The sequence below is a fragment of the Triturus cristatus genome, chromosome 6 (assembly GCF_964204655.1).
Source record: "Triturus cristatus chromosome 6, aTriCri1.1, whole genome shotgun sequence".
Classification (NCBI taxonomy): domain Eukaryota; kingdom Metazoa; phylum Chordata; class Amphibia; order Caudata; family Salamandridae; genus Triturus; species Triturus cristatus.
The window spans coordinates 821,047,159-821,074,891 of NC_140589.1; the positions used below are offsets into that span (position 1 = coordinate 821,047,159).

Here is a 27,733-nt window from a genome sequence, read left to right on the forward strand (position 1 = left end):
ATAGTTGTGCATCAGAAGTGATGTCTATTTTCTGGGTAGAATGTTAATGCACAAAAAAATGTAAGCTTTTTTTTAAGGGCACACTGGCTCAAAATCAGGAAAGCAAACTTCTGACAATTAATTAGAGTCCCAGAACATAAAAGTACAGCGGATATCTTCAGCACATTAAGGCCTTCACAAGAGTAAAACTCTGGGCTGTAAAATCACTTATTTCAAAAGCAGCCTTCAAAGCCCCAGAGCATAGAAACTGCTGTGTTTTTGTGCACTTGTCTTTTTATATTAATAAAAAGATGCAATGCCAACACGGTTGTGCACACATTCACCACTAGAAGTCAGTGTAAAGCAGGATGCGCAAAAAGGACTGTAGGGAAAGTGAATTTTGAAATTGTTAAGTAGATTTTCGTATGAGGTAATACATACATGTTAGAAATGGGATCTCTGGTTGGCTAAGGCTTGTGCCAAAGCCAGGCAGAGACCACCACTCTAGTCAGGGCAAGGGAGTTACACGCCAAAGATAACCCCTGCTCACCCCCTTGGTAGCTTGGCACGAGCAGTCAGGCTTATCCCGGTGGCGATGTGTAAAGCATTTGCGCAACACACACAGCAACAACATACTAGGCACACCACAAAAGGAACTCCACACAAGGTTATATATAAAAATAGCCTTTGTATTATCATAACACATTAGAATGGCACTGTGCCAACTGGCACTGGGCAATATTTACAGGGGATTATTTACACATGATAGGGCCACGTGGGCCACTGTCAGACTCATCACTTGGTAAAAATAGTAAAGTAAGAACATCTCATAAACGTAGACCACAACCAGTAATTACTGGTAAACACTATACTCAGCATCATCCTGTAACATAAATCATATCATGTACAGTACCACATTAGACGAGAAATATATTCTGCGCCAACCTCATAAGCCTAAACATAGTAGACCATAATTTCCTAAACATAACTCGCATTAGGAAATAAACTTACTAACATGAACCGCAGTGGGGAATAACTCATACCTACACCACAGTAGAGAATAAAGACTAAAACATAACACCGTATGTAAAACTTCATAATCACAAAACACATTTAGAGCCATAACTCAGGGTGCGTAAATCATACTACATACATTACATTTCCTAGCACCCTATATAAATCACATTAGGGCCTAGCGCCCTACAAACCTAATAGTACCCTTGGCCAATTGGCCATGTCTAAGGGGCTCAAATGCCCTATGTCCAAAAGTCAGGGCGCGCAGCCTATGCAGCGCAAGTCAGGAGTGCGCACTTTGCGCAGGCCTAAATGTAGCAGCTGGCACTAAGTGCTACGCAGCTGTGAAGATATGGGGCAAAGGAGTGCGTCTCACTCCTAACTTCAACATGTCCCCTAAAGCAAAGAAAGACCTAAACGGTACAGCTGCCCACTACTTGCTGGGCAGCTGGGAAGAGTCAAATGAGGCTTGGGCTCTCATTGGGCCCTTCGAATCAATATGCAAAAGGTTGCAGCTGCCCTCCATCAGGCGGGGCAGCTGTAGAACTGGGGAAGCACGGGCCCCTCTAATCAACAAATATGCCAAACGTTTGAGCCACACGGGGCTCTGAAAGTAAACAAATAATGCCCCCAAGCACTGTGACCCTCAGGGGCCCCTAAACTATGGGGCCCTCGTTTGAGCAAACACATGCCCCTCTGGCCCTTAACGCCAATATGTCCAAGATGTGGCAGCTGCCCTCTAGTCATCGGGGCAGCTGGAGATTAAAATACGGGCCTCGCACCACGGTGCCCTCTGGCCCCTACGGGGCTTTGAAATAACTTGCCCCAAGTTGGAGCGGCCCTCTGGCAGGCGGGGCCGCTCGAGACAGGTCCGACACTGTGCCTCGATCAGGCACCAACAATAGCACACACGGAGCCCCCCAGCCATTTTAACTCACCAGGCTGCTCTCTTTGGCTCTGGCGTAGGACTCCTCTCCAGTGTGGCGGGGCTCTCCTCTCCACATGTGGAGGCTCCGTCTTCTCCATGGCATCGCGGGGCTCCCTCGGCTCACGGGAGCCCCTCCTGGCCGCAGACTTCTCACCGCCTTCACCTGGGCCCTTTCCTAGGGCTCAGGACTTCTTCTTTGCTTCGCCGGGTCCCCTCTCTCGGGACCGGGGCTTCGACATGGGCGGGCAGGCTCCGGACGTCTTCCTGCTTCCGTCCGCGAAGCCCCGCCCACAGTCAGGCGGACGCGCCTGCTTTTGGTTCGCGGCTGGGGGGCACGGCGGTGATTTTTCCTCGGTGGCAAGAGGGGTAGGCTGCCTCGCAATTAAAAATATAAAGTGGGGTGGGCACCAGCTCAATTAATTACACAAGCGGGGTGGGCACCCACTAAAAGGCAAATACTGCGCGGTGGGCACCCGCAGTTAAATATAGAAATAAGCGGGATGGGCACCCGCTAAATCGGCATCAAGGGGGGGAATCCCTATGCTGGGGATTCCCTCTTCCTCCTTATGCAGCGCAGCGCTGCCAAGGCCCACATGTTCCTCCTTCTTGGGGGAAGATAGTTCTTCCCAGGCGCTAGGGGCAACAGAAAGTCCTGGATAAAAAGAATAGATCCCAGCAAGGAAAGTCCTTAGAAGTGAAGGGCAATGCAGGGCCCAGGGAGGCAAGCCCTCATGTTAGCCCCCCCTGGGCCCCAGCAGAAGCACGCCCGGCAGGAACAGCACACTAAGAACTGAACAATTTCATGGTGTCACAGCCCCTATATTTATACCAAGAAATCCCATTGTGTCACAGCACAGGGCCTGGGGATACCAGTCAGAACTGGTTTAGGGGAGCTGTGGAGCACTTTGTTTTGCTCAGCTCCTCTCTCCTTTGTCACGTGGGGGCTCAGGGATTAAACGCACCACAGGGGGCGGAGCCAGCATTGTGGAGGGAAGGCACAGTTCTATTCAGGTCCCAGGTGCAACTCCTCCCTCCCATCTGCATGCAGATCTCTCTATTTACCACTGGGCAGACTCACCCTGGCTCCTGGAATTCCCCAGCCCTCTCAGCTCCTGTCAATCACAAGCCAGACATGCACTCCACATCAGGCAGGCAGACACATAGCACACAGAAATGCCAACTTCTAAAAGTGGCATTTCTCCACCAGTCACCATAAATCTGCGCACACCATTGCGCAGCATTTATCCTCACGAGTTCATACATAACAAACTCGCCCCTGCACGCCTCTCATACCAGTAATTACCATGGACACACATATCCCCCATGCATTCCTATGGGAGGGCAGGGCAATCTCACCACACGCACTCGGAGAGCGCACGCACTTTACACTGGGCGACAGTGCTAAAGTGCGCATAGGCCTAAAATCACTACCACCATGTCAGAGCTTAAAGCAAAAAGTACAGGGGTGAACCTGCCAAAAAGGGCCAAGTCCAACAATACATGTATATTTGCTCATGTGAAAATGCAAGGACATGTACTTGTGAGCGCACATTTGCATTTTTTTTTTTGTAGAATTTGGTCGCAAATTTATTTTCATGCTGCCCATAATGGTTTTACACTCATTCTCCATTATTAGTCTTTTTTATATTGGCACGCGTCAAACATATCTTACTAAATTATACCCCAGAGAAATTATATTTAAAGTTGTAAGATACTTTAGCAAAACAGTTGCTTTCAAACTGCGATGTTGTGTGTACATTTCATTTTGAAAGCAAATTATCACCATCTTCCCTTTGTTCTGATGCATGTATGTGCATATAATCACTGAGCATTTTATGAGCATTACAAATGACGTCACAAGTTACATTTTGCAGACATGTATACACATGTCGATACTTGGATCACTGTCAGTAAAGCAAGCTGAGCTCACAGATCACTGCATTCCTTTAGAGTGCTTGTGGTAATAGCAAAGGCTTCAGTATTGATCAATCACATACAAACTTGATCACCATATACATATGGATTCTAATCTTGCATTTAGTGACAGATAATCGTTTAACACATCCATATTATGATGCTGTACACTGGCAGTTTAAGGGGCTGTGCTTCAGAAGGTTGAACCTACGTGTTGAGTGGACATGGACTTGTCCTTGACTAAAAATATGCTGTGGGCATCTGCAACAGAATTCCCGACCCCTGCAAAGTATCCGGTCATGTGAAATCAGAAACACTGCATGGCCGGATAGGCTTCTGATGCTAGGACCAGTTGACCTTGGACATCATCATGCAACACCTATGAGGCTCAAGTCTGATCTCACTCTGACTAGCCAGCACACAAAAAATCAATTGGCTAAAACATGGCACAAGTCTTTAGCTAAAAGAACAAAAAGAACAATTGATGGACAGAATGCAGAACAATGTCATACATTCACCCCAGTACAGAGATCTGGGCCTGAATCTATCGTTTTTTTGCTCACCATGCCATTCAAGTTTGGACCCAGCCCTATGCAAATCAGTCTTGACCCTGCGCCCAATGGGAACAGTACAGGATATGGCTACAGGTCACAAATAAGCGAACCTGAGAGGACCTTCACATTATAGTTTATGTAGAGATCCACTTTCTTCATTCTAGCATTTTACTGCAAACAAGCAACTGGCCATGCTTAAGCAGCCCTGATCCATGTGTAATCACTTGCAGGCCGTAGACAAAACTATATCATCCCAATGATACAAGGATAAGAACGCCATTACTTGTATTTAATAAGTCTTGTCTAACTTAATTCTATTAACCAAGCTTTGTTTGATATATACCAAAAGAAGCCCCAAAGTGACATGATTAGTCAGTTTCCTTTTGGGAGATGTGGGATTCCAATTGGTCAAACTGAGCATAATGCTAAGATCAATGCTTTGATTATTTAATTCCCGTTGAATTGGATGTATAAATTGCTTAATCTCCATTCTACCTAAATATTGTATCTCTCAAGGTTCACAGCTCAAAACAGGCACGTATCCCAACCTTGTAGGGAATTCCAGTTGTTTTAGCATGGGAATCTTATCTTATCATTTGCATATGCAAAATAGTATGCGTGGACAGCACATGCAATAAACTGGTTTTACCATGCGCCATTTCCCTAACCCCAGAACAAAAAGAACAGCAAATATTTAGATCATTATTTCTTTGGCCTCTCAGGTGATTCTGACAAAGAAAGTACACCAATCACTGTTAATGTATAGTAGTTCTGAGAGTGGGCAACTCCCACAAGAGAACTGAACCCATCCACCTCATTCCACATCTCCCAAAGAGCTGCCCAGATGGTAGAGTTTTTGAGACCCTCTGGTGACACAGAGATGTACTGGTCTTCAACACCCAGTGAAGACTGTTGGCTCCTCCAGCTCAAAATCAGAAAAGCGTTTAGGAAATCTACATCAACAGTTTCAAACAAAATTCTCTTTTGCGGTTGGCCTATTAAGTGTGTTTAAATGGTTGGCGGTATCCTGTTTTAGCAAGACTTTGTTTGCTGATGACATCACGTGCCCGATAACAGATTCAAATGACTCCTCATCTTCCTCTGAATGTACTGCAGCTATTTGATGGCCTCTCAGGGCTTAAAAGGACGTATTTAGAATCTGAAGCCATCATTATTGCACAACGAAGTTGCGTTCCAAGAAAAGCTGTATGATTTCCTTGGTATGCAACAGCAGGTTAGATATCTTGCCATAATTCTGGTTATGTCATTCAAAAATCTACATATACTTATTTCCAAGTATGTTGAATGCAATGCATCAGGACTTCAAGAGCTAGATAAAATATATATGAGATATCATCGTTGGCCATAATACATTGGGTAAAAATTAATTAGATGCTGAGACCACTTTTGTGTTTTAGTTACGATTGTGTTTGACACTATCAAAAACAACAGGACGGAATCTTTCAGCTTATTAGGGCTAGTAATATGCCAACAGTACTTTTTAGCAAGTCCAAATATCTGATAACATATCTTTGCTGTGGAATTGAAGCCAGCATTAACAGGACCAGTGACAGCATACAAACATTAGATTGTGATGGAACTGGAACCAGTGGTAGCCCCTTTAAGAAATCTTGATGGTTGATTAATAAGAGAAGCTCATGATGGAGGAAAAGGATATTCAGATCAGTTTTCGCCCTTTGGATTTGGGGCAAAGCAGTTAGAAAACGTAAGATCACTATTTTCCATTTTCCCATATGTTGACCACTTTAAACGAGGATTACATCTTCAATTCTAGATAGATACAATAACGGATTATTCAGCTGCAGTATGAAAACAGTTCACCTGGGGACTATTTCCATGCAAGGAGGTATTTCGTTTGACGATACCTTACATTTCATTATATCCAGCTGAGTTGCTGGAAATACAAAAAAAATTATCGGAATTTAACAAGAAATTGAAATATGTTCCATTACACAGACTCTAAGAAAGCCTTTAACAAAAAAAAAACCCTGGACTCAAGCACACATTATTTCTATACCCATGTATGTGTCAGGGTGGTGGCTCTACTACTGTGTAATTAAATGCTACACAAAGAGTGGGGAGATTGAAATGCAGGCATAGATTGCTTTGTGGGTTTTGAGGAATTCACACACTCTACTCTTATCCGTCCACATCTTGGAAATGGTAAGCAATTTGCACCAGAAAACAGTTGTAAAATCTGTGACTGACGCAGCTTTCCATGAGTACTACTGGCCATGTATTTGAATTGCTAAATGTAGTTATTCTGCACCCTTTTGAAAGAGTACTAAAATCAGTGTAGATTTGCAACTTTTTGCTGTAGGTCCACTGGCTCGGAAATCGCAAAGCATTTTGCACACTTGATTTGAACTAGTTGTACAGGTTTGTAAATGTAAAAATCCCAATCCTGATTTGCAAAAACCATGATTGGTGGAGTTTTACATCAGTTAGGTACAACTTACAAATGTGGAAATTCCATCAGTATAGCGGAAATACTGCAAGTGTCCTGTATTACTGATTTACTTATTTACTGTAAGGTTTAGAGTGCGGATGTGGCCATTTCTGGGTGGACTGCTTTGAAAAAGTAGGCAAACAAACAGAACTCTTAAGGCTGTTTTTATTTATCTGCCCCTTGTGAGTAGGTTTGCAATGTGAAACAGAAGCAAATTTGTTAGTTTCAAAGTTAGGACCAAATACGTTTCCAGAGTCAACTGTTATGAATACACAACCTATTTAATTCAATATACAAAAATGACTTTTTCCAAAAGAAAACAGGATTTTGAAATCAAGAAAAAAAGAAGATACTTCCACATGTAGAATCTTCACCTAGTGGACATTCCCCATGTGTAAATATTTAGCATTGGGGTAAGCCAAGAAATCTGTGACTGCCATTAATGAATTCCCTCTTCAAACCAGTCCACAAGTCAATATTGTACTCCAAAATTAGGAGTAATCCTAAACAAACAAAAATGTTACGTTTTTACTCAGGGCATTTTAAATCAAGCCTTCTAGATAGAAAACATATTGAGCTTTCTCGTCCTGTCAATTACATGGTGCAGATAGAGTATGAACTTCAGACCGGAAGATATTTTTGTAGTCTGTGCATGGAACCCTAAAAGACCTATGCTGAAGATTATTCTGCGATATTAGGGGCCTGAGCACTGTATGCTACTTTTGCAGAAGCTTTAGCTAGAAGTGAGAGGGTCTCAGATGAACTATTGATGTAACCATATGTTATGAAGATGGTTGTATGGGATTTCATAGAAGAAATCATTCTTAGAATAATACGTTATGGAAACCATTACAAGTAAATTGCTTTATTTAAACGTTCAAGACAAATGTTATTTAACATTTTGTAGAAAGACATTCAGAGAATGTTTTTTTTCTTAGGAAATTGCTGTTTATGTGCATATATCTTTAGATTGGTAAATTCCATTAATCTATCAAATGGGTTCTCTATATTGGGTTTTCTTCAAGGTTTGCATGGATCATTCATTTTCCCTTCACTCCACTTCTCACATCCTGCCACTGGTCGAGATTTCAGAGTTTTAAATTGATATTTTGTAAGGTTATGCTCAAACTCCCACTCTCTCTTCCCACTGACCCACACCTTGACTTTTTGAGAGGGCTTAAAAAAATGCTACCATGGCCGGCCTAGAGCTACAGTGCATGTGCGCGGGCGCGCGCCGCGCTTGATCGCGATCACTTCACTTTCGCGGCCGCATGGCCGCTTTGATGTTCTCTGTGAGCCAATGCTGGTTTCCAATGGGCCTTGCGCACGTAGCCTCTTGCCTATATATCTTTTGGGCATACATTTGATATCAGTGTCCCTTCACCCGCCTCTCAATTCGCAGTCTCGCTGTACTGACAGCTTTTGTGTGGGAGGACGCGAGGCTTCACGGCTATATATGTTTTTTTGTGTGATTAACGCAGAGGCGCCGTCAGAACAATAAACGAGTGGATTAACAAAGGCAAGCAACAGCCGCACACTGGAATTCTCCCGAGGAAGCTCCCTCCCCTGAATATATATTTTTATTTCACAACGCATTATGAGGTCCCTGGCTTCCTTGCTTGTATTTCCAAGGCAACTGCACAGGAAAGTGTTTCCGCGTCTCGCCAACCTTGTTTTTTATTCAAATGCCCAGATTAACAAGCATTGGCATAGCCAATAGTTCTCGCCTTTGGACCTTATAAGTGTTTAGCCATGCAACAGTTGATGTTGTTGCACCAAGGATATTGTGCTGGATAACTAAACACTTATAAGGTCCCAAAGGCGAGACCTATTGGCTATGCCAATGCTTGTTTCTCCCTGCTGCCTACTCCTTCCTCCCTCTCACCTTGGTTTAAAAAGTAGTTTCGTTCTCCTCCTAAATGCTTATCTTTTTTCCACTTTTCTTGTGCTCCTCCCAGGGTCTGACTAGGACAGAAAATAGGGCCAGGCATCAAAATACAAGTGTCCCCTATTAGTGAATTAGAGAACTAAACAGTTTTGAACTTGTAAAGGCACGCTGTATAGGTGTTTTGCAAGGTATGGAAGACTACACAAATATGAGCTTGCTGCAGGCAATGTTTGTGGTAATATCAGGGAAATCAACAGTAAAACCCGGCCCAGCAGGCCATAAAACAAGTCCACAAGCGGCCAAAAAACGGCCCACACACTGACCTGTCAGATCAGCCAGTCAGGCACTGCCCGATTGCCGTAAAGACCAGTCCTACCCTGGCTCCTCACACGCCTAGGCGTATTCCTCCACTTAACCCCATTGACACCATAGGCCCTTGTCTCCTCCCGTTTTTTCTGCTTTAATATTAAAAATATGTACTCTAACTATAATTTGTTATTGTGTCCTGATTTCGTGTTGTTAAATGGTGTTCTCGGTTTTTAGTCCATTAATATGAATTTATTTTTAGTTGTTAGTTGTTTGTTATTTTATTTTTTAACCAAATTGTACTTTTATTATTTTTTACCACTGAGTGAGTTTTCGTTTTTTGGGTTCTCACAAAAGGGTTACTAATCTTGGTTTCTATGAATTGACAGGACACAATAAGGATACTGTAAGTCACAAATCAGTTCCTTGATCTAACTGAGAAATGTGATAGAAGATCGAGTCCCTAGAGGTCCCAGAACTCTTTGTGGCTTGCAGTATCATTTGTAAGTATAATATAGGGGACTTTAGACCTTTTAATGCATGTGGTATTATCATCACCATTCCCTTCTATCCTCTTAAAGCCTGTACTTGGTATTTTGCTTACTCTGAGGCAAGCTATCACCCATTTGCAAATAAACAGAACAAATGCACAATCTGTGCTTTTAAAATAAAGGCCACACTTGTTGTTTGTAATTTGTTCCAAGCAAAGTTGTTAAGCAGTTCGATGCAAGTGAAAATTGTGAAGCCATCTTTGAGGTTAAAATGTACTTGAACATGAAGGCATATTCCTAATCTCTAATCCTGAGCTATAGCAGTGCGTTAAATGAAGAAACCACCCAGCCTTTGCTCTAACAGCTAATGATTGTGAACTTTCGTGAAAATAATTTAAAATGGGATTTGAAAGCTACTCATTGAATTGTTTTGGTGGCACTTAGTGTGCTGTGTAAGCGTAATAAGCAATGTTAACATCACTACTCAGCTACACCATGGGCCAGATTCCCATCTTGTTTGGAAAGGATACCGACTGACTCGGTTCCGGAATGCTTTCCGTACGACTCAGATCAGGGGAGTCCGACCTAATAAGTACAATGCATTTGGATCCGATTCAGTCGGACTCCCATTGGCTTTAATAGGAGCCTTTGTTCCGAACGTGAACACAGGCTACCATTGAATAAAGGGGTGGTTGCGGAAAATTGTGCACCCTGTGGCGGGCACCCCATGGTGCCTGCCACACAGAGCATGGTTAAGAAGTGGGGACTCATTGGTACCCCCACGGGCCCGATTCGGTGGGCCCTAGGTGAAGGGGGCCTGCTAGGAGCCCCAAAAGACCGATACCAGCAGCCGTTTTGTTCCGGGCAAACCAAATCAGAAAGGCTGTCCGAATCAGTCATCGTACGCACTCATTCGGAACCCAAGTCCATAGAGCTTTACGAATCGGCTCTGGAAAGGCTTGTCCTGTCCGAATGCCTTCCGGAACCGATTCAGTCATCCCTAATGGTTTCTAGGCATCGTACTTGGTCGTTTGGAACTGGGAACGAGTCGGTTGGAAACAAGGGCTCTGGATCGTTTTCGGCAAAGGCGAATCAGATTCGGAGCCCTTCCGACCGAGATCAGAATAGGGCCCTATATGTTTACAGGAGAGCTCACAGGAAAGCAGCTATATAATTAACTTTTTCCAGGTGACAGGTGAAGTCACAAAATAGTTTTACAATGAAATTAGGTTCACGTTTTCCAACCCATATTGGATGTTTCCTCAAATCCTAATGAAATATCCGGTGTTACAATGGATACAGATATTATGAGATACCTCCCTGGGCATGAATGCAAAATATTTGATCCACTGAAGAAAAATACTTGCCACAACACTAGAAGAGTAGTGTAAAAGAAAGAGCAAGCCTAAATGTCAAATAGAGTTAGCAGTGAAGAAAACAAACGACTGGGTCATGGCAGATTACTCTAGAGAAGTCCTCAAATAATGCACCATGCAGAACACGTATCATTAGGTTGTTAGATAGTCCAACTTTAATTTCAAAAGCTCTGGGAAAGTACCACTAAAACATTGCACTGTGCAAAAAATAAGGAAAAAGGTAGGGTACAGGCAATTACACCATTTTATACCTTCTGTAAAACAAAATGGAGCAAAGTGTTATGGAGAAAACTAATTCCAAGCAATTTGTGCTGAATTACATAATAATACATGTAGAAAACAAATGTTCTTCGTTGTTCAAATGCAAAATAGAAGAGTAAGTTTAAAACAAAATCACTTATTTTTATAGCATGAGTAGCAAAAAACAGGCAAAAAAATGTTTGTTCCAAAGTTTGAAAATAGAAGGTCTATTTGGCCATCCCCAGAACCAATTCTATCGATATTTACTACTCAGACCATACCTTGCTTGCACAGACATACTGCCTGACCTCAATGCCCTGAAGGTCAAACTCACATCTGGAATTTCAAGCAGAAATAAAGTCGCCAAAGTATACAGATTACTAATATTAAATGCACCTGACACTTTTCACATTCTCCTCAAGCCTGAAAAGGAGATCTGGGCCACACAGAGGATACAGACTGACAATGTGCCCTTCCAGCACCACAGGAGGTTGACATATAATCTAGGTATAAACATATCAAATTCAAATACTTGCATAGAATCTACTATTCTAGGCATGTCCATGGCGCATGCGTTGAGACTCCCCTCCTACATGACTAAGATGCCACACAGAGAAAGGACACTTCCTACACCCGCTTCAAAGATGTAGAATTATCCAGGCCTTCTGGAAAGGAGTGGAATGAGTGCTTGCTGTGGTACTAGAATGTCATGTTACCCTTATCCCACACACTGTGCTATTGAAAAGCCTAAAAGAATTGGGTCTCAGGAGGTATGAGAAGGTCTTTTAGGGTTGAGGCTAGTACTTGCAAAAAGTCTCACTGTACAGCGTCAGAGACAGGAGAAGCCTCCCAGTCAACATTAGCGGAGGTACCTGGATACCAATAAAAACACCATAAGATATAGGACAAGTGTTCACAATGTAGAGACTTTGTGGGAAATGTCAATCATAATCTGTAGTGATAAATGTATGAAGATAGATGTCAGGGTCCTTAGGTCACAGCTACTATTACCATGCCTCAAGCACTGCAAGTCTTGCGATTATGTCTTTATTGGTTTATGTTTTCTCTGAAAATGACAATAAAATATGGTATAAAAAGAAAAAAAGTAATTCGACGGCTGTTAATTCTTTATCAACATCAAAATGACACATCTAAAATAATTTAAGACGCAAAAAGTGTATTATATATGGTTAACAATGTTAACATAGTCTGCGTTCTTAAAGCAACTATGACACCTCGAGCACCCACATCCGGAAATGCTCGTAACAGGGAAACGGGGACATACGCACATATACACGGACACGACAACTCGGGACGATTTCCTTACGTTTCCGACATGACTGGATCGCACCCACATACAATGCAGTACCTGGGCAACGTTCTCTCCTCATCACTTTGCTCCCATAACCGTATCACAATACAACAGGGCCCCGTCAGTCAGCACTCTGCACGAGCAGTATATTATGCACATATATACATACAACATATATAGAATATATAGAATAGGCACACTAGCACGGTGGTATCAAATTTGGAAGTTTTCTATGTTTCTTCTCTTTTCTCTTTGGCATGGAATTCCAATATAGCTAAGTACAGTACTATCTGTTGCTAATCTTTGAAGTGACTTATGCTTCCAATGTTCGGGAGACAAACTGAATGCAGCACTTTGCCCCCCCACCTAGAGGGCACAACCATGCAAATGAAGATGTATTATGTTTTGTACTTCATTATGACGTATATAAAGCTGTATGATGTGCTGGATAGAAAACGAATAAAGATTATTTAAAAAAACAAAAATAAAAAAAAACATAGTCCGCATTCTCAGATTGTGCCTTGGCTGAAATTCAGTCTATGACAGGGATCGTAAAGCCATCTGTTTCCTTTATTCAACATCGCACATGTAAAAAATATTACCTGGTGTTTTTTTCTGCAATACGGTCCTTAGCTCTCCTAAGGGAACTTTGCAACTTGTGTTCCTATTGCTACAAATGAACTTTCATGTATTTAAAGCCACTATCGAATTAAGCCGAAAAATCAAAGCCACCTTGATGGAAGACATCCAGCTTTCACGATTATAACCACACACCAATGATCTGTGCATTTGGAAACATTTCCTCACGGTGATGGGGGATTCTCCAGATATTAGCACTCAAGTAGGTAAAAACGCAGTATGCGTGCATAACTCCGCCCACTTTACTCTGCTAGCTTACATGCTCTCAGACTCTGATATGCAATAAATTAAAAAGTAAAAGGTCCAGGCATTATATTTCCGAGTCACAATGGGCAGCAGGCAGAACAAGAAGTTGTTTGCTGTGGACTGCATGCTGCCCGCTACCTTGATAAATTCTAAATATATCCAATGTATCCTTGCACCACGAAGTCAGTTTACGACACGGAAAACGATGATATTTGGTCTTTTCTAACGAAGCAGGCAGTCATATTTGTCAAGTATACGATAAAATTGCATGACAAAAACAGAAGGATGCGCTGGAGAACTCATACCAACTTCAACAAAAACAGATTCCCACAAATCACAATGATCATCTTTGCAGCTATTACCAAAATTTAGCAATAGTAGCGTTTTTCAGCAGCCAGTGTTTTCTTTTACCTGCTAAATGTTGCTTGCAATTCAACAGAAAACGAAGGCAACGGGAGCACCACATAACATACAGATAGTGGAGCCTTCTTTAGGGGCACTGGATATCCTGTGATCAATGGAATATGGTTCAGCCTTTGAAGATCATCAGAAAACATGGGCATATTGACACTTTAGCACAAACACTTACCACTGGTGGCAGTCTGCACTTAGCGGATCCAGTTCAATGGCCTTTTCTGCTATTATCTTTCCTGCAACATAATTTGGTATAAATTAATTGGATGGAAGAGCTCACCTCTACAAAGCAGATCAGAAGAAAATAAAGGAGTCATGCAGTATGTTTAGATACATTTAAATACTGATCATAGGTTTGGTTGGTTGATTTTCAGAGATTTCTGGTTCCTTCAAGAGGAACTGGACTTTACAAAGTGGTTGGACATATGTCTTGTGTTTCTGCTTTCCAGTTCTCTCTTTCTGGTGCTAATCACCTGTATTTTAAGCAGTTGAGCAGGAGTAACTGATACTATGCTGCTATCACGGATGGACTGATTTTGTTAAGAAGGCTCTCGAATGCCATGGGCAACTCTCACAATCACATGCAGGCACCTACGAGAGAAAGCAGAAGAAGAAGAAGCAGAAGAAAAAGAAGAAGCAGAAGAAGTAGAGGAAGAAAGGAAAGATAAGCAGAAGAGGATGAAGGAGATGAACCAGAAGAAGAAAAGGGAGGTGGCGGTACCCCATGCACATCACAGGATGAGTGACTATCTGGAATACTATTGTAAGCTAAGGAACTGGTGGGAGCAATTAGGAAAGAAAGTGGAAAAAATGAGAATTGCTGCCGTGTAGCGGTCTCGAGATGTTTGGGGTGCTTTTCATCTCTCAGTGCTGCTTCTCTTTACGCCCAAGCGTACCTCATTTGAAGGCTTCGCACAACCTGACTGCTATTTAATGACAAGTGTTATTGGATGAACTTGCAGCATTGTAAGTAAGCAGTGAAGTCAGATTTAGGCACTCAAAAATACAACATTTGATCTGAATTCACTTAGTGTGTACATAGGCATGTATTGATGTAAGTATGTGGAACAAACTCAGCTACAGGTAGCAGTGTGGTGTACAGGACCAAAAGCAATAAAAACAGCCAGAGGTGTTATCAGGGCAGAGGGAAAAGGACCGCTCGGGGAGGAGCAAGGCCTTGGGAGGAGCATATTTGTAGTAATGTTCTCAGAAGACATGTGTCTTCATGTTTTTTCCCGAAATGAAGGAGGGCTGCAGTGGATCTGAAGTTGTTCCAGCTCAGGGGTGCATAGATAGAGAAGGGCTCTTCCCTGCTTTTTAATTATTTTGCATTACTCCGACTCAAATCATGTGATGTCATGGCTGCAGGTGCATTAGCACAGTAGGTGACTGAGCACATTGGGATCACATTTCTAGATAATGCAGCTGGTCTTGAAGAAGGTGCATGGGAATAGTAGAAGCCGGTGGAGTTCCCTAATGGGGTCAGGAATGATGTAGCCAAGTTCATTCAGCCCCCTCGTGAGATGTGCTGCAGTACAGGCAACGCTGCCATCACATGATTAGAGTAGTGCCATGAAGGTTTGTCAGCCTACACACAAGAAACCTGAGGTATCAACTAGACCGAAATGTGTTCAGATATTTTGTAAGAAGAGCAGAGTTAACACTGTAGCAAATCTGCCTTGATGTGTAACTTTTTAATGAATTCAGATTAACATTTTAAGAGGGAAATACAGTACTATGCTGAGAAGACAAATGTTTTATAAACACAGCTGCATGTGCTTGCTTGGAGCTGAATTCACAATGGAGCATGAGCTGGGAGGAAGGAACTTTGTAGTATCACTTACAGAGAGAAGTCAGACCGGAGTGCTTGAGAAAGTCATAATTGTAGCCCTTCTGATGTACGTGTAGCAGAGAGAGTTTACTGATAAGGTATACGGCAACACAGCTTGAGCAATGGTTATGATTAAGTCAGATGCTAGATAATGTAGCGTTTTGAGAAAGTTAGCAAGGGTGTGGAAGGTTAGATCATAAGGACGTTAGGTGCCACAACGATTGAACCTCCAAATTATACATACAGGACCCTTGAGAGCTGATGAACACGTTACTTACTTTCGGTAAAGCCTTATATGGTAGAGACTATCTAGCCGCAGATTCCTGATCTTAGAATAATCACCAGACATCAGACTGGATCCGGATTTGTTTTTGTGAGCAGTACCCCCTGCGTGCCGATAGGGGATGTCACGCAGTGCCACGTGGGATCGTCTGCGTCGTCTGCATTGGAAGCGACGTGCACGGTGCCAATACAGGCGCAACCCCAGCGTGCGGACAGTTTCTTTTCACGACTTTCTATGCCAGAAGCACGGAGCCACCAAGAACACTGACCACTAGGGTGTGAAGCAAGGGTCCTTAACAGCCCTTCACTCTGAATCCAATCGCCGTGAGGATGGGTGGGTTGGTATGGAATCTGTGACTAAATAACTGTCTCTCCCAGATGAGGTGTTATCAAAGGTAAGTAACTTGGCCATCTGTTTGAGACAACTACGCCACCGAATGGCGCGCAGGGGTACATCTCACGAAAAAGTTCTGGATCCAGTCTGATGCCTGGGGATTATTCGTATGTAAAAAACTTGCAGCTAGAAGTCTCTCTCAGATTTTTTTATAGATATTTAAGGCTGTGCTTTATGTATGGGCCAAAGCATCAGACATTACCCTCCTACTCTTCTGAGCCTGGCCAGGCATTAGAGTGACCACTTTTTTGCATTATTCGTTCCATATTTTATTCCTCTTGCAGAATGTACTTCAATTATCCATCCATCCAAACATCAGCAGAGGTTATTGCCAACATCTACAGTTGCGTTGCTGGGGAAATCGATGATCTTTTGATACTAACAAAGCAGCCTCAGCTAGAGGTAGTAACTGGGCTGGCCCCGTAGATATACATTTGCAACTGTTTTGTAAATTACGAGAGTTCTTTTATGTAGAATCTCGTTGCCTGGGCAAGAGGCCCAAACCTCCTACCTGGTATAACCAGCAATATAGATCAACAAGAGTGGCGCTGTCATCTGCCATTAAGCAGCAAGTTGGTCCCAAGATACAGGAGACTAGAATGATTCTAAAGGTAGCATCCAGAGGCCAAGAGAGAGTGGGAACACCTGTTGGGTGCTGTAAAAAGGAGGGATTCTCGCTCCTTTTGAAATATTATTGCTACTGGCACCATGGAGGGTAGCCCCCCGATTGAAAATCATACACCCATGGCAACTTGGGTTGAGCATTTGTATAATCCTTCCAAGACTCTAGTCCAGCATCTGCCCGTCAACCCTCTACTTCCTGCATCAGTGCTATTATAAGAATAGTTCTGAATCTGCCTCTCGTCCTGCCATAAATGATTCCCCTGACTGCCTAGATATTACTGATAAAGAAGTAATTGCGGGAATTAACAAAATTGTTCCCCAAAAGGTTCCCAGAGATCTCTTCCTAGGTAGACCTGATGTGTTGGGGCCCTATTTTTCTTTTATTTTTAGTAAGATAATGGGGGCGCTTCCATTCCCCCCAACTTGAGCTGGGGCAGAGATTATTCCAATCTTCAACAAGCATTTGCAATGCAATGGGTCTTGCATTAGTAAAATTTGGAGGTGTTGGCTTTGAAAATTAGTATGTTTTTTAATTTTTGTTTCTGCAATAATAAATAGACTTCTTATAGGCAAAGCAACCTATTAATAATTTACAGAAATGCAAAAAGATAGAGTAATGCGGATGTAGTGAGCCGGTGGCTGTACCCTGCGGATGTAGTGAACCGGTATCTGTACCCTGCGGATGTAGTGAACCGGTATCTGTACCCTGCGGATGTAGTGAACCGGTGTCTGTAACCTGCGGATGTAGTGAACTGGGTAGCTATACCCTGCGGATGTAGTAAGCCGGGTGGCTGTGCTCTGTGGATGTAGTGAGCCGGTGGCTGTGCCCTGCGGATGTAATGAGCCGGGTGGCTGTACCCTGCGGATGTAGGGAGCCGGGTGGCTGTACCCTGCGGATGTAGGGAGCCGGGTGGCTGTACCCTGCGGATGTAGGGAGCCGGGTGGCTGTACCCTGCGGATGTAGGGAGCCGGGTGGCTGTACCCTGCGGACGTAGGGAGCCGGGTGGCTGTACCTTGTGGATGTAGGGAGCCGGGTGGCTGTACCCTGCGGATGTAGGGAGCCGGGTGGCTGTACCCTGCAGATGAAGTGAGCTGGGTGGCTGTGCTCTGTGGACGTAGCGAGCCGGTGGTTTTACCCTGTGGCTGCTGTAGTGAGCCAGTGGCTTTACCCTGCGGCTGCTGTGGTGAGCCGGTGGCTTTACCCTGCAGCTGTATAGTGAGCCGGTGGCTGTACTGTACCCTGCGGCTGCTGTAGTGAGCCAGTGGCTGTACCCTGAGAGCCGCTTGGCTGTGCCCTCCGGCTGGAGCCCGTGTCGAACAGGGCCACCCGCGCTCTTGCGGGAGCTTGGGGTGAGTCGGTCGTCTGAGCCCTGCAGGTAGAGATGGCCGTATTACGCAGGGGGATGAGATTAGCGCACGGTAAACACACACTCGCCAGCGGCTCCTGCTGCCCGGGCAGGATCCGATCAGATTTCCCATGAGGAGATTACAAACTTTGGGTGTATTTGTTTAGGATTCCACGAGTGAAACTTTCTTTTACTGGGCGCACTGAGATCAAACCAATGGTGGTTTCAGGTGAGAGGCCACATAGTGGAGGGGGTGGAGTTGCGCTTTTACTGGGACAGACATTTTGTATTGCTGTAAAAATACAGAATTACCCTTTCCGATTGCCTTTCTCTTTATACTCAGCAGAAAGTAAATGGGAGTGATAATCTTTACTTCAGTCCATAGTAAATATAGATATCTGCACTGGGTGAAACTTGTAGGAAAGTTATTTGAGCTAATGTTCTTGTGTTTAAAATTAATTACATAGATTTTTTTCTCTTTAAATAAACTATTATCGCCGTGTATTTTTCTTAAATAATGTTAATGCTTGTGAAAGAATTGACCGGCAAAGGATGTCAAATACAGTTTAGGCTGTTTCACGATGTGTTTTCTCAGTTTGTGCAGGGTTGTTTTTATTTAATTTACATGACCTGGAGCGAGGGTTCATAATTAGAGAAGGGATACAAATGCTGCAGGAAACTAGCAGATTGGCCCACTGACTTAATTCATAATTGCACGCCCCCTTTAGTGGAACACACAGGCCGAGTCCAATTTTTTAAATATTTTAGGAACATTTTGAGCCCACCCACGTTGCATTTTTGAAGCGAGTGTACTGAAAACGGCTTTATAATTGAGTGAGTTAACCAGTCACCACCGAGATTGCAGCCTAGATGGCGGAGTTGCAGATAACAAGCTTGAAAGCGGCTGGCGTGCGCGTGCAGGCCCCAGTCATGGGTTGATCCTCCAGGAGCAGCAGTACACATGGAGCTATAAATAGGAACTGTCGGCCTCGGATCCTGCCACAGGATGTGAACCTGTGGAAATATGCCACCTGTAGTGTCCTGGAAGTGGACACTAGGACCTGGGGATGGGCGATGGCCAGGAAGGTCATCGGACACCACATCCGGACGGGGGGCGTGGACACAGGCACAACGAGGGCAAGGGGACAGCAGGAAGGTCAGCAGACATGCGATCTGTATGCCAAGTAAATAAATAAAGAAGTATGAACGCTTACCTGTGTGTCGTGATCCTTTACTGTGGAGCGACACGACAACTGGCCGACGAGGGCGGGATCGGCGTCGCGGCGACTGACGGAGCCCACCCGGTTGTGACGATTGATTCGGAGCCAGGAGCCCACCCTGGTCCGGAGTGCCGGCTGGAAAACATCGATGCCACCCGGTCGCGAGTCGCGACGACGAACTTGGAGCCTGGAGCCCACCCTGGTCCGGAGTGCCAGCGGAGAGAAGAATAGATGCGGGAGCCCACCCCGGCACTAAGAAACTGAAGTAAGCGGAGCGTGCGAGGAGCGAGGCGGTTGAAGAGCTGAGGGAGATAAGAATCTCGCGCGCGTGAGTTCGACGAACTCTCGCGAGAAGAGGCGGCTATCTTGAAGTCAGGCAAAACGAGCCACTAGGCTTTCAAGCTAGACGGCGGCCATTTTTAAGTCAGACAATAGTGAAAAAGCCTGAAAAACAAAGAAAAAAAAAAGCAAAAAAGAAGAAACAAAGGGCAAAGAAGGTACAATAAAGGAAAAATAACAAAGAGAAGCACATAAACTTCATTTGAGGACATCCTTTTTTTTTTTTTTTTAATAAATAAATAAAAAGAAAAAGGGAACAATGATTACAGCAGAATCGGAAAGCAAACGAATAACGAGAAACAGTTCACACTTCAAAGGTCTAAAGGAAGAACTGGACGAAGAGCAAGCATCAGGCACCGAAGAGACTAAGAAACTGGAGCGCTATGGAATGGGTCCAGCAGGCAACACAGGGCCAAAAGAAGACAGAGAACTGGAGACAAGTCCGAGAAGAGACATAACGAGACCAAAGAGACTGATAGAAGAAATGTGATACATCTCTCTGGGTACCATTCCATGTGTCGCATCTGTACATATCACCTTACATTACAAATAACTATAGCTCGTCAAGATGTCGCATGTCTGAGAGTTGGCTAGTATTGGTCATCACATTTGTGTGACAAAGGGGGGAGATGTAGTGTCCTGGAAGTGTACACTAGGACCTGGGGATGGGCGATGGCCAGGAAGGTTATCGGACACCACATCCGGTCGGGGGGCGTGGACACAGGCACAACGAGGGCAAGGGGACAGCAGGAAGGTCAGCGGACATGCGATCTGTATGCCAAGTATATAAATAAAGAAGTACGAACGTTTACCTGTGTGTCGTGATCCTTTACTGTGGAGCGACACGACACCATCTGCCTCTGCATGGAGGCTTCACGGCGCTTGATGTGGGCGTGGACCTGTGCGTTGAACCCTTACCCCGGTGCGCGGAAAGTACAGAGGAAATCAGTGCATGGGATGGGCCTGGGATCTCCCACAGAACTGTAACACTAACACGACTGCCCTACACACACAGACACACACACAGGGAAAGGCTCGCGGATTCCAGCAAACCAGGAAAGACAGCCGAAGGCGGAATCTGAAATCACAGACAATCAGATCAGGCGGCTTCAGAGAGACTATTCAAAAGCGATTAAGTGTTGTACATGAAACAGGCGGGGCACGCGGTCTGTGAACCCGTTCTTGTGCATCGGTGCGAGCCATGGTGACTGAACGGCTGCTGCTGTAGTACCTTGTACGTCTTGCAACCTCTGCGTTAGCAAACCCTCCCCCCACATACACACCACCCCCAGCCCCCACCCGATGAAAACACGAGATAACAGGGACATGTAAGGACTGCTGTGATCTAATTGACACGTCTGCATTTTGAGTGTTTAATTTGTAAAAGTGCAAATTTCAAATACAAAACCGATATAATCTGAATATACAGTATCGACAATGTGTGAGTCCAGGTCGCCTTGCAGCGTCCGGTGTCTTTAAAGAGTCCAAATAAATTACTTTTTGTGTTGACATGTTCACAATGTAATCTGATGTCTAACGACCAGAGGGCGGGACTGCAGAGAAAGCCACGGTATAGCGTCCAACCTGCTCACTATTTAGGAAGTAATAAATTACATGCAGTTCTTAAAAAGTCTGACAGCGACCCTCTGTGTGGACGAGTTCAGGGTCGTCTGACGTGGCATACACGTTCTGGTTGGATTGTCTCGATATGTGGCCGGTGCTTGGCCGGTGCTGTGGATGAAATGCGGAGCCCATCAAACACTCTGGAGTGGTAGTAGCACCTCACAGTGCTCGCATCCAAGAGCATGGTAGGCAGTTCTCATCGAGGAGTCTTAGAATGGGGCGCTCCTCGGGATAAAATGCGGAGCCCCTCATGCGCTGGGGTAGTTATAGTAGTACACCGCGGTGCTGGCGTCGGAGCCGCAATAATAACAAGCAGCAGGGAAAGCGATCGCTATTGGAAAACAAAGAAGCCCGCGAGTGGTGCACGCGTGCCACAATAAGCCATGTGCTTTCAATTATCGCACCTGTGTCTGGGCACGATAATTGAAAACAGATGTCGGCTGTGCGGGTAACAGACACCAATAGCCAATGGGCGGAGCGACGCGACCGCCTTTGGCCTATTGCGTGCTGCCTTTGTGAAAAACACGCACGCAAAGGCCAATAGCGTGGCCTAAAGGGAAAGCACACGCACGAGCGTGTGCAAATCCTAGCTTGATTTTGAAACCTCGTACAAGAGGTCTTTCGCTGCGCGAGCAGTTCTACACACTGCACCGCTAGGTGCGAGACCTAACAGGGGAACCCAGGGCACCCCGTCCGATTATAAGCCCAATAACCTACTTGATCTTACTCAAAAACGTTTTTGAAATGTTGTGCTGAACAGGCTTCTAGAATGGATGACTGAGACCCAGGCAATATCACCCTTACAGGGCGGGTTTAGAGAAGTGATCAGTACACTAGATCAGGTCCTTCGGTTTCAGCTTCTTTATTGGGAATATGTTTTATTAGGGCAGGAACAGCTTTATGTATTATTTGTTTGATCTCAGATCAGCTTTCAACCTGGTTTTCTACTCCAAGTTATGGCAGGTGATGGAGAATTTGGGGGTACCACATTATTTGTTGAATATGCACTTACATGAAACTATTTTTGCCCAAATAAGATGTAGCCAGATGGTGAATTGACTGAGCCCTTTTCTGTTCAAAGGGGGGTGAGACAGGGGTGTGTCCTTGCCCCAATCCTCTTTTCGCTTTTTATCAACAACCTAGCAACTTTTTTGGACTGTGGTGGTTCTGATGCTCTGTCCCTCGCAAACACCACGATACTGGCCCTGTTTTCGGACGATATGCTGCTTATCTCGAAATCTCCCGTGGGTCTCCAAAAGATCTTGGACACATTTGTTTCCTTTTGTGCTCCTAAAAAGCCTAGAAATAAACATCACTAAAACTAAGCTTATACAATACCACACATTCAAACCCGCTCTTAGATGGACCCAATCTTTAATTGCCAAGCACATGTCTCCACTTTTTATGCAGCAGAGCTCTGGGGGCATAGGGATGTGTCTACTCTGAGGCTTGTTGAAAATAGTTTCCTGCAAGAGTTGACTGGTCTCCCTATAAGTTCCTGTTGCTTTCCCTAAGGCTAGACATGGGGCAAAAAAAAGCTAATGTATGAGGTTGGTTTAAGGCTTATATTATACTGGAAGAGATTCTGGTCCACTTCAGAGCTGGCTTCTTATCAGGTAGTGTTGCACGAGATTCTCTGCAGTGCGGGCGCAATCGATATTCCATGGCTTAAGCATGTTAGGGCAACCCTCTCAAATATTGGACTTGGCCACCTTTGGGATGACCCTTATGAGTGCAGTGTAACATCTAAGGCCCAAATAAAGATTGCTTATTGGTAAAATAATCTAAATCTGCTGCATGCTCAGGCACACTTTGGAACCTTGACTACCGGTTTTCTTCAATAGAAAGGCAACTATGATCTGGAGAACTTTTTGGATGACACTGAGCGGGCAACTGCAAGGAAACTCTATATGCAGTTCATATATGGGTCACTTCCACTTCTTTCCTTTACAGCTAGGGGAGGGGGGGGGGGGTGAATCAAGGCCTTGGTGGGTGATTCAAGGCCCTCTCTCCAGCAATGCGCTTCATGTCTTTTAGCGAGTGAAACACTTGAGCATGTTTTATTTTTGGCCGGCCTATTGAGGTCCTAGGAATCTGTACAACCGACCATTGTGTCGCAACCCAGGGTTTATGATGTGCAGAGTGGTACTGAGAATTCTGAAATGTGACACTAGGCGGTGTGTAGTATTTACAGGCTCACAGTATTTGTTGGCGATGTGGAGGATCAGGCAATCTAAACTAAAAATAATAGCATTGATTAGTACTACTCATGTTGTAAATCATTAGATCACTGCAAGTACCTGCTGCGTGACTACCTCTATTGTTTTATATTAATTTTTAATGCATTTTTTTTATAATGTATTTATTCTAATTTTATGTATTTATTTAACTGCAATTTTAATTGTTTGTACTTTGATGGCATATTGCCGAATAAAATGATTGATTGATTTTTACTTTATTTACATTATAGCATGTTAAGAAATGTTTGTTATACCTTTTTCTTGGTTTGGTTTCTTGCATTATGCCAGAGGGTCAAACATTATGCCAGGGGGTCAAACACTGCATTGCGATGAAAACAACTCTGTGCTGAGCTGGTTGCACACCAGTGTTGACATCACATGTGGTGCACAATAAAAGACAACCGGCATATAGGATGCCTTCGAGGAGGTCCAGTGTAACATCTGCGAGATTGTGCAGAAGGACAGATTTTTGAATGCAGAGGTGTTCCCTGCATATTTATGAATACCCAATGGTGGCTCGCAGAGGTAACGCTGTGTGGTGAAGAGGCAGAGCTGGGTGGGGTAGGTAGTGGAGTCCGACATACGATGGCAAATGTGAACGTAAATTAATAAATAAATATCTGCTGTTGTATGTCAGACTCCACTACCCCCGACCCAGCCCCGCCTCACCGCCCCACAGCGTTACCTCTGCGAGCCGCCACTGTGAGTACCACAAGAGTGTTGACTTTTCTGCGACTAGATTTCACACCGAACAGACACTTCCACTACACTTTGATCTCAAACGTGGCCTTCTAATGATAAACATTACACCCTTACCATTAGCAGCATAATTCTTCTTTTCTTCAACATCTGTGGTCATTTCGTACATATCACCATGAGCTCGTGCCAGTCGCCAAAGATACTTAACTTCATTTCCATACTGCTGAGAGAAAAAACGATTCATTATTGTATGTGGTTTAATTAAAATAACAACACATTTGTCCGAAAACAACTGATGCATTTATTTCCAGGCATAACCTTTGCAGTAAACTCACATGCCATCAAATATGTCCCCATCCCCAAGAGTCTGAAACTGTATCTCACTTGATAACAAAAAAGTGTTCAGCATTCTTAGGGCTGTCGCAAGTTTTCTGTGGGAACAGGGGGAAAGTTAAGGTTTGACTGGCACTTCCACAGTTATGCCTCTTTAGTATTGTGATCTCTGAAACTAAAGAGAATCAGAACATTTCATGACCAGGTCAATCAAAAGGAGGGTTGTGGTGGTACTCCCCAGGTGATTTTCGGCTGTCAAATATGACATGAACTTTGCTGGCAACATTAATTCAAAGGGGAACAGGAAAAGACAAATCAAGGGCATTTATATGCGATTATTAATTGGCATGATCAAAAAAGCCATGTGGGTTAATTAGCAACAGAAGTTTACATTCTAAAAACAGTTCATACATAACTGTTTTAATGTACTGCGACATCTCAATACAAGATGTCCAGCTGGATTCTTTAGCAGTGGATACTCCCCTTTGCTGCTTACATTCAACAATATGAAAGAGACATTGGGGCACAGTAAATACTCTGCATCATATTCCATACCTGCACATCTTATTTCAATGAAAATGTGGTGTCCTCAAAAAGAATTGCAGCAGGTGTTATACAACAGCCATCAGGAGGGTGACTAAAGAAATATGAGAAGAAAAACAAGCATTCGCATAGCCAATAGGTCTTACAATAGGTCTCACCTTTGGGACCTTATAAGTGTTTAGCCATGCAACCCTTGATGTTGTTGCACCAAGGATAATCTTTCACAGAAGGGAACCCCTTTCTACATTTGGCTGTAGGCAGTTTGTGGCTCTCCGTGACTCAAAGAATCCCTTAGGGAGCAATAGTTGTTCAACATTTCTCAGTTGTCGAAAGACACTGTGTCCCACAGGGCCTCTATGCCCATGCATTTGTAATTTGAAATGCATACAATGGTAAAGGCATTACGTAATTTGCCTGTAGCCATACCCCATGGATGTAGACTCACCAAAATGCCAAGGATAGTGGAAGTGACATCATATACCCTTTGACCATAATGATGTCACAGAAAGTGACATCATCTGACCTTTGACTCGTGCATTGTCCCAAGAAGTGATATCACAAAACCTTAATCGTGATGACATCACATTAATTAACACTGATGAAGTTACATAATTGCACAATTAATATATATTCTTCTAGTGGAGAACAACGGGTGGGGGTTTCTCTTCCCTGAGAATTTATTTTAAATGGGCTTTAATAGAGCATTTTAATGCACAATTTTCACATAAATTTGCTAAAAAGCCATAGGCTCTAAAAGACACTCACTAAATATTCAAGTCCTTTCATGGTGTGCCAAGCTCATGAATTCAGACAGTCCCTATGAGTTCACCCAATTATGTTTTTGAAATGTTCTATGGCTACCCCCCTATGTCACAAATTACCTCCATTGCTAGGATCAGCATTTTGTCATGGTGGTCTCTTTCGCCCAAACATTACATACATTATGCCAATGCCAGAATGTTCTTAATGCTGCTTCTCTTGCACTATGAGGTCCCTTAGGTCAAAGCCTATGCTTAATATGTCAAAGACCACATTTTGTCATAGATGGCTCAATACAACAGTCAATGAAAGACACTACTGTGCCAGGATGTAAAAACAGATCTAGTTTTTATGACATACAATACAGGAAGGTGTTTTGATTTCATGCAATTTTTAGCCACATTTGTTATTTTTTGATGACACTTATACATACTGAAAAGAGTTACCATGGTCTGTGTTTGCATATTTTCACACATTTGATTTTGCTATGACCGTGCTCTTTATTTCAGTTCGGCATGACAGGAATGACAGGACGTACCCAGTGGTTCGAGAGTGGACCCCACCTCTAAGTCACTAGGTAAGATCTATCAAAGAATTCACAGCTAAATTATAAACATTATTATGTGTCCAACACTCATACTGTGCTGCCTCTTTTACTTTTATGTATCAAAATGAGCATGTTCTAACTGTCTTTATTATCACTTTCAGTAAGACGGTGCCCATAAACAAGCACGGATCATCGCAATCCTGGTCGCCTTGACCACATGGGGGCCAGTATATTTACACTTTTTATTTATCACGAATTGTTGCAGAGTGACATTAGAACTTTAAGGTCCTGACAAATGCCCTGGTATCCTTGTATGGGAAGATAGTTGGGCAGAAACATGTTGACCCCAATAGGACTATGATATATTAATCCCTAGTCCTCTTTTTGAAGTCTATACCATAGGCCACTCAATAAAGTCTATTTGGACCTCTGGAGATAATCGCTGGTATTTGCAATCTGCCGCTCACCACCCCTTCACCATCGCTCATTCTTACAAAACACCCCATCTCCTCCCCTTTGGGGAGTTGTAGCCCACACTATGGACCTTGCAGTCCAAGTGTGAGAAGGGAACCCAATGATGAAGCATGTCACCTTCGGGTGAGTGAGGGTTCTTGCGCGAAAAAGGTTTATTTTCTGGCAGCAGTGATACATACGATCACGGGCAAAAACACAAGATTAAATTCCGATACATGAGGGAAAGTTTTTTTTTTTTTTTTTTTTTTTTTTTTTTAAAGCTTAATTTATAAAGTTCAAACATTACAGACAATTGCATGGTATTCAGGAGCATAAAAATCAGCACAGTATCCATGACATAATCTGACACAGTTGCCGCTTGTTATTTTTATTTATTTATTTATTTTTTTGGCCCGTTTTTGTTTCCAGGTACAGCACATCAGTATATCCGACAAAGTCCAGCCCACGCCCCCAAGGGATACTTCAACGGTAACCTCCCCCGTCATCGCAACCCCGTGCTAATGCAGTGTAAGCTATGCAGTTTCAAGTGGATCAGTTCCTACCCGCACCTCCCTCCCCCCAACCTCCCTCCCCAGACACACTCCCCTCTCCGCTCACCTCTGTGGTGCCACCTTGTGGATGTGCAAGTAAATAGCCCTTCAGCGGCCCCCAAATATCTCTGGGTTTAGAGGCGCCCGGCAGCAGGTCTGCATATGTGCCGAGCTGCTC

The 27,733-nt window shown here is 43.8% G+C and overlaps 1 protein-coding gene across 5 annotated transcripts in view; it reads right to left on the minus strand.

Annotated features, from left to right (window-relative positions):
* RMDN2 (regulator of microtubule dynamics 2) overlaps positions 1-27,733 on the minus strand; it is a 570,121-nt gene that overhangs the window by 358,625 nt on the left and 183,763 nt on the right. For 3 of the 5 annotated variants that reach the window (XR_014963030.1, XM_085611417.1, XM_085611418.1), the window contains exons 4-5: positions 24,487-24,592; positions 13,947-14,007 (exon numbers count right to left, since the gene is read on the minus strand). Coding sequence is in view for 4 of the 5 variants with exons in the window: in XM_085611417.1 (XP_085467543.1) it covers positions 13,947-14,007; positions 24,487-24,592 (167 nt within the window). In the remaining variant the exon portion in view is untranslated. The remainder of the gene's footprint in view (positions 1-13,946; positions 14,008-24,486; positions 24,593-27,733) is intronic. The other 2 variants (XM_085611419.1, XM_085611420.1) reach the window with 1 other exon arrangement.